Source organism: Crocuta crocuta, unplaced genomic scaffold (assembly GCF_008692635.1).
Source record: "Crocuta crocuta isolate KB4526 unplaced genomic scaffold, BGI_CrCroc_1.0 scaffold170, whole genome shotgun sequence".
Lineage (NCBI taxonomy): Eukaryota > Metazoa > Chordata > Mammalia > Carnivora > Hyaenidae > Crocuta > Crocuta crocuta.
In genome coordinates, this window is record NW_027527853.1 from 4,505,717 (window position 1) to 4,520,905 (window position 15,189).

The 15,189-nt window shown below is 38.0% G+C and overlaps 1 protein-coding gene across 2 annotated transcripts in view; it reads left to right on the top strand.

Moving 5' to 3' along the window:
- NOC3L (NOC3 like DNA replication regulator) overlaps positions 1-12,915 on the top strand; it is a 29,634-nt gene extending 16,719 nt beyond the window's left edge. The window contains exons 11-21 of one of the 2 annotated variants that reach the window (XM_077779641.1): positions 1,265-1,396; positions 2,954-3,034; positions 3,348-3,448; positions 6,386-6,458; positions 6,545-6,608; positions 6,743-6,814; positions 7,396-7,577; positions 8,071-8,199; positions 9,103-9,200; positions 10,769-10,853; positions 11,286-12,915. In XM_077779641.1, the coding sequence (XP_077635767.1) occupies positions 1,265-1,396; positions 2,954-3,034; positions 3,348-3,448; positions 6,386-6,458; positions 6,545-6,608; positions 6,743-6,814; positions 7,396-7,577; positions 8,071-8,199; positions 9,103-9,200; positions 10,769-10,853; positions 11,286-11,417 (1,149 nt within the window). In that variant the 3' untranslated portion in view covers positions 11,418-12,915. The remainder of the gene's footprint in view (positions 1-1,264; positions 1,397-2,953; positions 3,035-3,347; positions 3,449-6,385; positions 6,459-6,544; positions 6,609-6,742; positions 6,815-7,395; positions 7,578-8,070; positions 8,200-9,102; positions 9,201-10,768; positions 10,854-11,285) is intronic. The other variant, XM_077779647.1, reaches the window with a different exon arrangement.
- Positions 12,916-15,189: the final 2,274 nt, after the last annotated feature.

A 15,189-nucleotide genomic window follows, 5' to 3' on the forward strand; every position in this document is an offset into this window, starting at 1 on the left:
GACTGAGCCACCCAGGTGCCCCTTTCAGGTCTTATTTTTAAGTCTTTAATCCATTTCAAGTTAATTTTTTGTGAGTGGTGTAACATAGGGGCCCAGTTTCACTCTTCTGCATGTGGATGTCCAGTTTTCTCAACACTGTTTATTGAAGAGACTATCCTTTCTTCATTGTGTATTCTTGGTGCCTGTTTTTTAAAGTTGACCATCTTTAATCTGGAGTTATTATTATTTTTTATTTGTGAGTGATACTTTATGAGCACATAAAATCCCTAGAGAATACTCCAGTTGATCTTTCTGGTATCTAGGATGACTTCATGTTCACTGTTTATGCTTTTCTTTCTTGTTTCCATTCTGTGCTTTAAACTCTGTAGACTGAAATACTTTGCTTTCTTCCAAATGTATGTATTGGAACATCGGAATAAAACAAATGTGTAGCTCTCAAGTGTTTTTTCCAGGAATGCTGCTATGACTGCAGGAAGTCAGGAGAGTGTTTTCTCCCAAAGGAAGTTAGGATTTTCCCTTTTGTCTTTGTGTTTGGATGGTTGCTGTAGTACACAAAACACCAATTTCCAAATTTTGGATTTTTTGAATGGCCTAAGGCAGTGGTTTATGGTCCCTAGATGAGCGTCAGCTGGGAATTAGAAATAAAAATTATGGGGCCCAGAATTCACTCCAGACCTAGTGAATCAGAAACTCGGAATAGAGCCCAGCTGTTTGTTTTTTAACAAGTCCTCCAGATGATTCCCATGTTTGCTGTAGTGGGGGGCCCATTGGCTTAAAGGAAAATAACATCTTAAAATTAATAACATTGGTCTACATGTTTGTTTGTTTGTTTTCTTAATGGGGGGTAGGAAGCTGATGATTAGAAGTGTTAACTACAAAATGGAGTCTGGTTTGGTAAATTAAAGTTAGTTTGGAAGTAATGTAACTTATATCCTTTCCTTCCATACTGGCCCATACCTTTTTTTTGGGCTATTGACTGATCCCGGGGTAATGTGTTCTCTCTTCCTTATATTCCTTACAGTGCATCATAATTTTATGTGTATTTAGCCAAAAATTATGTCCTTTTATAGACACAAATTGCCAAATATGTTTAGCAATAGCATGATAGTATTTTGTATGAAATGTGATAAAAGAGATGTGTCACAGTTTTTTTCTTTTTTTTTCTTTTTACAGAGGAAGGGATTAACATTGTTAAATGCTTTTCTGTAAAGGTTTTGAGGGCAATATAAATATTAAGCTGTATATTGTGTTTTCTTCATATTAGATGTTAAAAACATTCTTGTGCTTAAGAATCAAGGAAGTAGAAGTGAAAAAAGATACAGAGGACATTAATAAACCAAAAAAGTTCATGACTTTCAAGGAAAAGAGAAAAACTCTTTCAAGAATGCAGAGAAAGGTTTGGTTGATTTCCTTTTTTGTTTGATTTGAGATTAAAATAGTGTAGGCATAGGAAGAGATCATAGTTAAATATAAATATGTTAAAACCTAATGTTTACAGAATTTTATTTTTTCTACTTCTTGCAGAGAAATGTCTTATTGAATTAATTAAACTAACAATTCACTGGCAGAAAGAGCAGTAGCTGAAAAAATGTCCTTGATGTGTTGGCTTTTATTTTTTTGCTCTTTAGATGGCCTTAGATTCATTGTGATACACAGAACACTTCCTTGACAGAAAGGCGACATTCTTATACAGTTGGCAGCAAAGTGGATTTTTGTTAATTGAACCACATTTCTTTTTTGGCTTATATTTAAAACTTAAGTTGAAATTCCAGCCCCTTGCTTATTTAGTACAAGACCTTGGTAACTTTTTTTTTTTCTTTTGACAAATGGAGCTAGTAATGGCACCTACTTCGTGGGTCACTGTACATTTTAATAAGATGATGTATGTAAAGCACTTAGCAAGTGTTTGACACTGGGGATGCTTTATAAACCTTAATCACCACCACCACCACCATCACTATCATTATTTCTCAGAACATTTCTAAACATCTTATTAAGGTTATCAAATTGCCTATAAAAACAAAACAAAACATTTTCAGGGGTATCTATTTTTGAATATGTCTAATAAAGTTTGAAAATAGGACAGAAGTACCAAAATATATATAATAATTGTAAACAAATGAAGGTAAATATTTTAATTATTTATACCATACTATTCTAATATAAATTGGAATCCGTTTAGGAATAGCATGTTTGTAGCTGTGATGGGGAAACAAAAGACCCACTAAGAACATGGCAGCTCCTTAACTTTGCGTGCAGGAAGGAAACTCTTGTCAGGTGGTCCCCTGCATCTCATGTAGCTTAGCAACCATTGTTTGCTGCTTTTACAACATAAGGAAGTGGAAAACACTGATATTTTGTTGAGTTTCTATAAAGTATCTGGCTTTATGCGTTGTATGTAAGTGTGTTTAGGAAGTATTGCTATGACTCATTTCCATGTTATAGATGATTTAACAATAAGAATTATTTCTGGGCTCAGTGTGTTCTTCCCTTTTTTTCCTCTTTTGAAAAAATTTAAGTTATGGAAAAACTACAGAGAATAGCATATCTCATGTGTCTGCCATTCACAATGAGCAAACATATAGACTTAATTTGTTTTATTTTGAGATTTTTTTTGATCTCTTAATTTTTTAAAAAATTTTTAAAAAATTTATATCCAAGTTAGTGAGCATATAGTGCAACATTTCAATTTTGTTCTTGAAACCATCAGTGATAGAGTTAGAATCCCTTCTGTTCCTCTCCCCAGTCTTGTTCCTCTGCCTTTCCCTCAGGAGGCAGCCACTGTCCTGAGTTTGGTTTGTGTATACTGCTTCTCCAGGTCTGTGTACTTTTGCTTATATCTGTGTTCATAGACCGCCTAGGGTATGTGTTTCAGAATATTTATATATTATGCCTCTCTGAAGCTTTTTCACTCAGCACTGTATCCTCTTGTTCTTTCCCTGTTTCTTTCCAGTGGAAGAAGGCAGAAGAGAAATTAGAGAGAGAACTTCTAGAGGCAGAAGCTTCAGAGAGCACTGAGAAAAAACTTAAACTGGTAAGCAGTTTCACATTCTCTCATGCTTGTAGAATGTTTTGTTGAAGGGTTTTAACTTGAGATTATTGTTTCAATTTGTAGTTGTATAATCTTGGTTTATTTCATGAGGCTTCCATATGCAAGAAACTGGCATGATCAGTGCTGGTCTTAGGAGATGCCACGGTGCATGCCTTCATTCTGTTTGAAGGTCCTAAGATTGGGTTTTGGAGAGGGTTGGGAAGGGATAAAAAAGGGTGAGCTTTGAAAGTCATCTTTCTGGTAACTCAGGAAAATATACAAGGTTATACTAAAGTCATTTTATTTCTTTTGCCAGCACACGGAGACTTTGAATATTGTGTTTGTAACCTACTTCAGAATATTGAAGAAGGCCCAGAGGTCACCTCTCCTGCCAACAGTTCTAGAAGGTCTTGCCAAGTAAGGGCTGTGTTGGTTGAAGCCTTTTAGATTCCTTCTAAAATAAAAAAGACCAAAAAAATCATGAAACTTAAACATGGTGACCCCGTGACCTTCTCAGTTCTCTCCTTCTTTGTCACCAGCCTTTCCTTGAAATTGTTCATAACATTCTTTAGTTTTCTCATCTCGAACTTTTTATTTTTTAAATCTCCTTCGGTAATTCCTTCTTTCTACTTACCAAGCTCTGGGGCTCCCAAAGGTTCATCTCACGGTTCTTTGTTCCTTTTGTGTTGTGGTGAGTTATCCACTGTTAGTTTTGAGTGGTCCTTGCAGGCAACTTTTAAGTCTGTCATATCTCTGCCTGCACCTCATTTCTCGAGTCCTGTATAAGAAAAGAGAGCTTTTGGTATATTCCAGTGAACCTTTGGGGGATGTGAGCTAGAATAATGGTTTTTGTGATGGATTTCTAGTTATTTGAGGTAGTATCCTATAGAACAGTGTAATAGAAATATAATGTGAACTAGCTACATAATTTAAAGTATTCAGTTAGCCACATTAAAAAAGTAAAAAAAATTGTGAAATTAATTTTGATATATTTTATTGAACTCAATTTATCTAAAATATTATTTTGATATATATTCAGCATTATTAAGGAGTTACTTAGTATTTTTTCCATAAAATCTTCAAAAACTGATGTATATTATACTTACAGCATTGTTCAATTTCGACTAGCCCCATTTTAAGTGCCTAATAGCAGTGTGTGGCTAGGCTGTCATTGTTGGACAGCACAGCTTCAGAAATAGGGCTGATGGTTGGAAGATAGAGAAAAAGCAAGTTCCGTTTAGTATAAGACATTACTTTCTTTATTTTTTAAATGTTTATTTATTTTTGAGAGACACACACACAGAGTGTGAATGGGGGAGAGGCAGAGAGAGAGACAGAGAATCTGAAGCAGGCTCTAGATTCTGAGCTGTCTGCATAGAGCCTGATATGGGGCTTGACCCCACGAACAGTGAGATCATGACCCAAACCAAAGTCGGATGCTTAACTGACTTGAGAGCCACCCAGGTCCCCCTATTTAAAAAAAACTTTTTTTTAAAAGTTTATTTATTTTTGAAAGAGGCAGACAGAGTATTAGTGGGGAAGGGGCCGAGAGAGAGGGAGACACAGAATCCGAAGCAGGCTCCAGGTCCTGAGCTGTCTGCATAGAGTCTGACACGGGTCTTGAGCCCACGAACTGCAAGATCATGACCCAAGCCAAAGTTGGATTCTTAACTGACTGAGCCACCCAGGCACCCCCATAAGACATTACTTTCTAATGACTGGAACTATTTGACAGTGGGATTATAAAATTGGGCCTTGTTATTAAAGGATTCAAAGAGAGGGCCTACTGTTTGCTTTTCAATGACCAGTTGCTTTATTTAAAAAAAGTTTTTAGTCATACTTATTTTAAAAATTCAAATGATGCAGGGGCGCCTGGGTGGCTCAGTCAGTTAAGCATCCAACTTTGGCTCAGGTCATGATCTTGTAGTTCGTGAGTTCAAGCCCCATGTCAGGGTCTGTACTGACAGCTCGGAGCCTGGAGCCTGCTTCAGAATCTGCGCCTCCCTCTCTCTGTCCCTTCTCTGCTCGCATTTTGTGTCTTTCTCTCTCCTCAGAAATAAACATTAAAAAAGGTTTTAAAAAATTAAAATGATGCAGAAGAATATAAAATTTAAAATACAGGGTCACCTGGGTGGCTTATTCGGTTGTGCATCCAACTTTGACTCAGGTCATGATCTCTTGGTTTGTGAGTTTGAGCCCTGCATCAGGCCTCAAGCTGTCGTGTGGAGCCTGCTTGGGATTCTTGCTCTCTCCTCTATCTGCCCCTGCCCCTCTCATGCTTTCTCTCTCTCAAAATAAATTAATAAATGTAAAAAAAATACAAGTTTGTACTTGTAAAAAATTATAATTATGTACTTAAATACATAGGTCAGTCTGCCCATCTTTTGTCACACAAATGGAATCTTATTATGTTTGCAACTTTTCTTTTTTGATAAAATGGTTACTCTGAGTATCTTTCCATGTTGGCATGATTACATCCAATTTTTTTGTTTTGTTTTTACATTTATAACACTTTATTTTATGGATCAATAATACTTTTATTTGACCAGTCCCCTGTGCTGCACTGGAAATATCTTCATGCCCTTGTGTGCATATATTGCCAGGTCAGAGGGTCTGCTCATTGTAAATTTTGATAAATATTGCCCATTTGCCTCCACAAAAGATTGTACTAGTACATAGGGAATGTACCACTTCTAAGATATATATAATGTCAAAGGTTCTTGCACTAATACTGAAGAGATATATTGACTTTTAAGTACTTCAGCGCCTACTATTTTATAGTGTACAGAGCACTCTCACATTTAATATTTCAGATGATTCTCCCTCTGTTATTGTATAGTGTGATCTCTGTTTTTTTCTAGACATAGAGGCCCAGGACTGATAAGTGACTTACCTAGGATTGTATAGGTAATTAATGACAGAGCCTGAACTAGATACTAGGCCCAATATTCTCATTTTAAAGTTTTCATAGGATCCATATTCCTATAAATAACAGACTCTTCTTTCCCATTTCCTGCCCCCCATTTTCTTAGAACCTGATTCCTCTGGCCCCTTTATGAGTTAGAGCAGCATGGAGTAGTTTCCTTGGGTAGTTGTTTGTTCTTAACTTGTTTTGTAGGACAGAAGTATTTCTGAAATATTATCATTTTGTATAGTGCTTCATCTCTTTTATGCTGGGTGTTGTCAGAAGGCCAATTTGAGTTAGTGAAAAATTTCAATAATCCCCACCATCTCCATTGTGACTAACATTGAAATAAGGAATATTAAAAATACGGTTTTAAAGTCAAGTTTAATTTCTAACTGTTTTATTTCTGTTTTTGGGTTACCTATTAACTAAGCTCTGTTTGATTCTAGGTTTGCTCACCTTATAAATGTCGAGTTTTTTGATGATTTATTAGTAGTACTGCATACTCTCATTGAGTCTGGTGTAAGTAACTCTATTAATGAATTACTTTTCAAGATATAAGTGGTAATTATTATTCTTAATATCTCTTTTCCCCCTTTTTTCCCAAGGATCTGAGCTATCAAGAAAGTCTTCACTGTGTCCAGACTGCTTTTCATATTCTTTCTGGCCAAGGTAAGATATTTTCTTTACCTTGGGAGGCTGTAATATACCTAATTGTTGTTTGTTGTAATTCAAAGGTGACATTCTGAATATTAATCCTTTGGAGGCTGTAAAATACCTAATTGCTGTTGGTTGTAATTTCAAAGGTGATGTTCTGAATATTGATCCAATGAAATTCTATACACATCTATATAAAACACTATTCAAGTTACATGCAGGTATGTACATTTATATATTGTGTCTTTTTTTCTTAATCTTTTTTAAGTTTATTTATTTTGAGAGAGAGAGTGAGAACAGAGGTGGGGCAGAGAAAGAGGGAGAGAGAATCCCAAGCAGGCTCCATGCTATCAGCACAGAGCCTGACATGGGGCTTGAACTCATGAACCGTGAGATCATGACCTGAGCCCAAATCAAGAGCCAGACGTTAAACCGACTGAGCCACCTAGGCGTCTTTATATATTGTGTTTTTAATAAATACTTACCTTTTAAGAATATCTTGTGACTGATATTAGAGTCCATGAAAAATGAGAAATTGAAATTGGCATATAAAATGCTGGCCTCTGGTGTCACACATCTGTGTTTAACCTCATGTAGAAGTTGGAGAGAGAGAACTTCTGGAACTGACTGGAGATTTGATATAACCACTGCATCTCCTGAGCAGTCTGGCACTACTTCGTTAGTTAGGGAGAGGATTTGGGACAGGGAATGACCGTTCATCTTGGGTTTTTCTGGAGTGCAGTGAAGCTGTGAAATGGAAAAGCAGCGAGAACAGCCCTGAAGCGTATATCTGCTGTTGTAGGTGCTACCAACGAAGGTGTCGAGATTGTACTCCAGTGCCTTGATGTCATGCTAACTAAGCGCAGAAAGCAGGTTTCTCAGCAGAGAGCCCTTGCCTTCATCAAGCGTCTTTGTACCCTCGCTCTTCATGTTCTTCCAAATTCAAGCATTGGCATTTTAGCAACTAACAGAATATTAATGCACGTAAGTAGAGATACAAACGAGTAGAGCTAAGCTTTGGTAGGTGCGACAAGACAGTGCTATCTTGTTTGCATCCTTTTCCCCATTTACGTTACTGCTGTGATAATGGCAAAATGGCAAAATCCAGTGAGAAAAGAAGTACATAAAATTACAAAAGGAAAGCATCTCACCCCTGCTGACACTCTCCGAAGGGAACCTATTTTTACCCTTCGTTGGGTCCTTCCAGCAGACTCTTTTATTCGTATATAAACACATACACCACATGCACACAGACAACACAGTTTTTTTTTTATCGTGTACATTATTCTGCATTTTTTTTTAACACTTAATTGTTGGACACATTTTTGTGTCAGTACAAATATAAAGTACATGTTCTCATAGCTCTTCTATAAGCAAGAAATCAAAATAAATTTAAGTAGAGATAAAAGCACACAACCCAATAAAATTCTTTACTAGTACTAATTTAATTAATTCTTTTTATGTGACATTTCTGCAGACTTTCCCAAAAACAGATCTGTTGCTTGACAATGAATCTCAGGGAAGTGGGGTTTTCCTTCCTGAGCTGGACGAACCTGAGTACTGTAATGCCCAGAACACTGCTCTTTGGGAATTGCATGCGCTGCGGGTAAGAATGCCCTGTTTTTGTGTTAGCAGTATTTTTCAGTGTTTCCCCAAGTGGTTGCTATTGCCACAGTCCTTTGTATATTTTGTTCTGGCATGGCCTTTTAGAGAATTCCTGTGAGAGTTTGTTTGTTTTAATTTTTTTCTAATGTTTATTTATTTTTGGTAGAGAGAACGTGCATGCAGGGGAGGGGCAGAGAGAGAGAGAGAGAGGGAGACCATAATCTGAAGCAGGCTCCAAGCTCTGAGTTGTCCACACAGAGCCTGATGTGGGGCTTGAACTCACGAACTGCGAGATCATGACCTGAGCTGAAAACGGCCACTTAACTGACTGAGTAACCCAGATGTCCCTAGAATTCCTGTTTTAATAGTCTACATTTCACTTTGCTCTTACTATTCTTTAAAATGTTGAGGTACATTTTCTAAGGAAGCAGAAAATGACAATTTTCGGCGGATGCAGTTTAAAAGATTTATTGCAGTCTTTCCCCATAATTGTTCAGAACGGAAGATCGATATTGGGTCTGACCTGAGGAGACTGACATCACCCCGGTTTCACCCCGGTTTGTGTTGTGATCTGATGGTGTGGATGCATAGGAGAAGGCTCGGAGCAAATACGTTTCAGGAAACCTGTTGTAAACTAACTTTTTTCACTCTAGAAGAGAAATTGCTTTTTGATTTTTTTTCTTTTTTTTTTTACTGTAAAAGCAAGACTAAGCTACGTCAGTGGTAACTTGGTCATCAAACAGATTTATGTTGTCATCCTCTGAGCAAAGAGAATATTTGTCGGGATATGCTTATTGTGAATTACATATATGATTTAAAAGTGTTTATTAAGGAAAATCATTGCTGCAGCTAGTGTTTCATAAAGTACTGACCTGTGCAAACTGTGGTCGTTCTTGCCCTTCAGAGACATTACCATCCCGTCGTGCAGAGGTTTGCAGCTCACCTGATTGCTGGAGCACCTTCTGAAGGCTCGGAAGCGCTCAAACCAGAGTTGAGCCGGAGGTAATAGTCAGCACTGCCTTATTATCAGACTACATGTTGCAGTCGAGTGCTCTTTGCTATGAGAAATCTGCTCTATAAAGTAATAGATTTTAAAATATAAAGTGCCAGGGGCGCCTGGGTGGCTTAGTTGGTTAAGCGTCTGACTTCGGCTCAGGTCATGATCTCATGGTTCATGGGTTCAAGCCCTGCGTCGGGCTCTGTCCTGACAGCTAGCTCAAAGCCTGGAGCCTGTTTTGGATTCTGTGTCTCCCTTTCTGACTCTCCCCTACTCATGCTCTCTCTCTCTCTCTATCAGAAATAAAACATAAAAAAAAATTTTTTTTTTTAAATATAAAGTGCCAGTTGATCTGGATTTGGTCTCACTTCACCTTCTTGAATTGTTCCAAGTAGAAAACATGTCGCCTGTAATTTTGTAAGCGTGTTTTTGTTAATTTGTTTTTGGAAATCACTTAATGTTTTTTTGTTGTTGTTGTTCTAAAAAGTTTCACACAGGGGTGCCTGTTCTCTTACTTTTAATGTTTATTTTTGAGAGAGAGAGACTGAGCATGAGCTGAGGAGGGGCAGACATAGAATTGGAAGCAGCCTCCAGGCTCTGAGCTGTAGCATCAAGCCCAATGCGGGGCTCGAACTCACAGGCTGTGAGATCATTGGATGCTTAACTGACTGAGCCACCCCGGCACCCCTGTTTTTATTTATTTTTTTAAGTTTATTTGTTTTGAAAGAGAGATAACAAGTAAGGGAGGGGCAGAGATGGGGGTGAACAGAGGATCCAAAGCTGGCTCTGCTGATAGGCAGAGAGCCCGATGTGGGGCTCCAACTCATGAGTCTTGGGATCATGACCTGAGCTGAAGTTGGACACTTAACTGACTGAGCCACCCAGGTGCCCTCAGCCTTTTCTTTTAAAAGGGAGAGGAAGGAGAAAACATTGTCAGTTTTCTTATTCATGTTCCTTTTATGGCATGTTTTTGTCTGAGACTTTGAATGTTTGCCTCATTTATGCCAGAAATTTCCTTCTCTGGAGGGAGACAGAGGATGGGTTTATTACAAAAGCTTGAGAAAGGATACTCCTGGTGGTCTTGCCCTGATCTGTTGTAGGCCTTTACCAATTTCCTTCAGTGAATGTGAACCAACCCCAAATCACTAAGGATTCATTTCCACCCATGGGTATGGACATTTAATCTAGGCCAATAACTGAAGGATTGAGCTGTTTGAAAGCCATGGAGGATAACTTCTCGTGACTTAGTTACATATTGTTCACATAACTGGTTGAGTTGGGATTTGATCACATTAAGCTGGAGGTCTTCTGCTCAGCCTTGTCTTTGTCTAGCCCTGTATTTCTAAATGCACACCAGATCTCTCTGAGGTGGATTTAGTTGGATAACATTGTCATTACATGGGAATTTAGGATTGATTTTATATGAATGTGTTGGTTTGTTTGTTTTAAGAGCAGGATTATGTTAGCCCTCACTATATGTTTAGAATAATGAGTCGTCCTCTTTGGGTACGGTCTAATTATTTTTAAGTTCTACAGATACAGTGATGTCTTTACTTTTCTTCTGTGATTATAGATCTGCTACAGAACTTTTTGAGACTTACAGCATGGCTGCAATGACATTCAATCCTCCTGTTCAAGCTTCAAGTTCCAAAAGGAAGGTATGTGATAATTTTCATATTTTTTTTAAAAAATGAAATAAAAAACTAAGGATGTCTCTTATTAAATGATTCCAACTTGCTTAATTGTGTTATAGGTACCTTTTTTTTTTTTTTCTTTTTCCTCATGTTTAGGAGTTGATAGTAGATCTGTGGGTTTGAGATTCTCTGGAGACAGTCATGAGACTGTTTCGTTCAGTATAGAGATGTCTAAGACCCAGCACATGTCAGTATTATGTTTCACATGTTGGCCTGGGGTCAGCTGTTACCATTTTGCTCACAGCTTGGCTTTTCTTTCAGGCATAAAAACTTTTTTTTTTTTTTTTTTAATATCTACATCCTATATCACTTTATTATATAACCCTGCATTGCTCATNCTCTAATTGCCTCAGGCATAAAAACTTTTAACATGAGGTACTTTTAATATTTTTGCAGGATGAAGTTTTACAAGGGGATGCATTTCTGAATGAAGATTTAAATCAATTAATCAAAAGACATTGCAGTGAAGTCTCTACTCACATGCCTCTGGATTTCAGCAGATACTTGACAACATCACTACAGAGGTAGAAGAGTGAAAGGCCCATGGGTTTTCTTGTATATTTGTATTTGTTTAGATGCACATAGAGACATATTTTTAATTTAGGACATTCTCTTTTTACATAAAGAAAACTTCATAAGAAACTTAACAGCGTTGGCATAGTTACCCTTTGCATGGCAACAGGGTTCTGCCCCGATTCTGAAAATGTCATTAAGGAGAATTGAGAGCCCCCTACCCCCCGTATTTGGAAGTTTCTTAATTACGGTGCCTTTTTAAGACTTAATATACATCTTAAGCTATACTTAAAAAAAAAAAATCTTTAGAGTGAATTTAATTGAATTTGTTGCTAGTTTAAAACGAGGGCATAGAGCACAGAAAAATCAAGACCATGAGATTGCCTTTTACCATTCAGCTACTCTTAATGACCAAAACTTTTTTTCCCTTTTTTTTTTTTAAATTAATGTTGTGGTTTTTTGTTTTTTTTTTTAATGTTTTATTTATTTCTAGGAGAGAGAGAGAGACAGCGTGAGCAGGGGAGGGTCAGAGAGAGAGGGAGTGACAGACTCTGAAACAGGCTCCAGGCTCTGAGCTGGCAGTCAGCATAGAGCCCGACGCGGGGCTCGAACCCACAAACCGCGAGATCATGACCTAAGCGAAAGTCGGACGCTTAACCAACTAAGCCACCCAGGCGCCCCCTTTTTTTTCCCTTTTGATGTTTATTTATTTATTTTGAGAGAGAGAGTATAAGCAGGCAAGGGCAGAGAGAAAAGGAGAGAGCAAATCCTAAGCAGGCTCTATGCTATCAGCGCAGAGCCTGATGTGGAGCTCAATCCCATCAGCCCCCATGAGATCATGACCTGAGTTGAAATCAAGAGTTAGACACTTAACTTGACTGAGCCACCCAGGCACCCTGACCAAAACTCCTTCTAATGAAATAAATACATATTTTTTGCAACACTGTAGATGGAAATAAGAAAAATTCTATATTTGAGTGAATATATTTTTATGAAGATTTTTGAGAAAAGAGAAAATAGCTTGAAATTGGACATCATTGGCTCTTGCTGGATGATACGCTTCAAGAAGTAATCAAATTTGATCTTTTAAAAAAAGGATGAGAGTGTTCAGTATGGCTACTTACAAAGAAAGGTTGAATGTAATTCTGGTTTCTTCAAACTACTTCACATTTTCTGATGTGCTCTGGAGGGTGATGGGAGAAGAACTGCTCCTGGGTGGAAAAACCAGGTCTAAGACTTAACTCTATTTAAGGGTAATGGTGCCTGCTGAAGGGCTTTTCTTCTTCTTTTCCTCCTCCTCCCCTCCCTCTCTCCCTTCCTCCCCTCCTCTACCTCCTCTTCCCCCTTTGTACAGATATAATCCTCTTCTTTATGAATGTAATTAAAAGCAATATTTTACCCAAGATACTGTCTTATTCTAGGAATGACCTCTGAAATAAGTTTTTGTTACAACCAGGTTATAAATATTCTCTACTGTGAATAATTGAATAAAACAAGCTGCCTTTTTTCTGCTTCCTATTTTTTTTTTTCTGTTTTGAGAGAGAGAGAGAGAGAGAGATGGGGGGAGGGGCAGAGAGGGCGAGAGGGAATCCCAAGCAGGCTCCACACTGTCAGTGCATAGCCCTGATGCAAGGCTCAGTCTCAAAAACGAGGAGATCATGACCTGAGCTGAGCCACCCTAGAGCTCTGTCCTGANTTTTAAAGTTTGTTTATTTAAGCAATCTGTACACCCAGCGTGGGGCTCGAACTCATGGTCCTGAGATCAAGAGCCGCATGCTCTACTGACTAAGCCAGCCAGGCACTCCTCTGCTTCTTGTTCTTGTGATGTGATAATTTTAAAAAAATGCACAGCATGTCCAACTAAGTAGATCTTTACGTCTTCAAAACTATAAAAGCCAATCCCTTTGTTCTAGAGCTTAAAGCCCTTTTCCCCCCCTCATAAAGTAAGTGAAAATAGAAAATGACTTAATTGATATATTATTTTTATATATATTTGTATATGTGGATTTTAAAAAGTTTTTTGTAGGCTTGATTATTTAATGAAAATGTACAATTTAATATATAAATATTTGCTTTTAAACCACATTGTAGATATAAAACCGAGTCCATAAATGTTATGAATAGATGTTTGGACGACCACATGGTCTTTCCCCATCAGTGCACAAATGGCCAATGCATGTCACAAATCATTTATTTTCCAAACATATACAAATACATTTATATTTCACTTTGGCAGCAGAAACTGTAGTTCAGGTGAAAAACCAATTTTGAAGTAAAAATTCAACAATTTCATACTTGTATTATGTTTTTAACCTTCTAGTTACACATATAGAGAATCACAGTGGGACCATAAAATTATACATCTAGTATTTGAATACCCTTTACGAATTTGAGAATGAAATTCTCTAATCTATTTGTGTATAAACTCACATGGCCTGTGTTTTCATTCTCAGAACTATCATAGTAACACACACACACACACACACACACACACACACACATACACATCCCGAGGCTATAACTAGCTTACAGCCTTAATATATTTTTTTAACTAGACCAATATCGAGCACCTACTATGTGCTTAGCACTATGCTAGGCACTTAAAAGTGAAGTGGGGTAATAACGAGTGTAGGACACAGCTTCAGTCTTCCATGGTCTTGCATGCTAAGTCAGGTCATTCACACAACATGAAAATAAATGCAACATTACCTAATTCAGTGTCAGAGTGAATTATTTCAAAGTTCAGAGACTTAGGAAAGATTTCATAGAACTACTTGATGGTCTGGTTGAGCATAGCATATTTTGGATCTAAGAGCTTGGTAATCATGGAGATTCAGTATTTAAAAAACACTCATCTCAGGTCATCCCATGTCCAAATCCTTAGCCATCAGCCAAAGATTCCTTTTAGGAAGTTGATAACTTAAAGATGGCTAAGAACACATAAAACGTTGACGGCACACCGTATCATGAGTGCTGGATTTGGTGGAAGAGGCAATCTTCCTTTTCTACTAACTTTCCAGAGGGTCCCGTGTTCACCTCTTCTCACTTTGCTGCTCATGTGATAGAAGCAACTGGGAAGGGTCCAAAGCAGCCATGTAGAGAGCGCGTAGGCTGTGGGCTGCCTCCCACCCCGCTGAGTTGGAGATCTGACACCAGCCAGGAAAATCCTACTCTTCTCTTGGTGTGGCCGAGTTGTGGAGTTTCATGTGGCCGAGTTAATTCAGTGTTACCAGGCAGAAGGCAAACTTAACTTGTCAGAATTAAGCAAGGCCAGTGGTTGTCCAGAGGAGGACAGGTCTTCAGAGGTACTGGCTAGGGAGGGAGAACAGAGTAAGGGGAAGATGTAGTTTGAGGAAGGAGTGGGTGTGTGGCAGCAGGGGGCCCGCTTCATTAAAGAGCCCCCAGTGTTTCCAGAGCCATTGAGATGGGAGGCCTTAGTAAGAAAGTGAATTTAGTTAAAAACAAGGCACCCGTAACTCACTTTTGTTGCTGTAATTATTACCCCCAACTGGAGAATTTATAAATAACTTACTTGCAAAGGATGACATGAAAAGAACGGTTCCCTCAAGAGGACACTTTCTGTTCAAATAGTATTGTAACTTCCTACAGATTTGCCCTCAAACTTACCCTCAATTCCTTAACCATCATGCAGCCTAACATTATTTTGTAAAATAACCAATTCCAGATGAACAGGTGACCAAGAGGAAGTTAGTCTACTTCTTTCAGCATCACTGACCACGCTGGATTCTTATCTAATCCTTTCTCATGAGCTCTAAATATTCTGTAA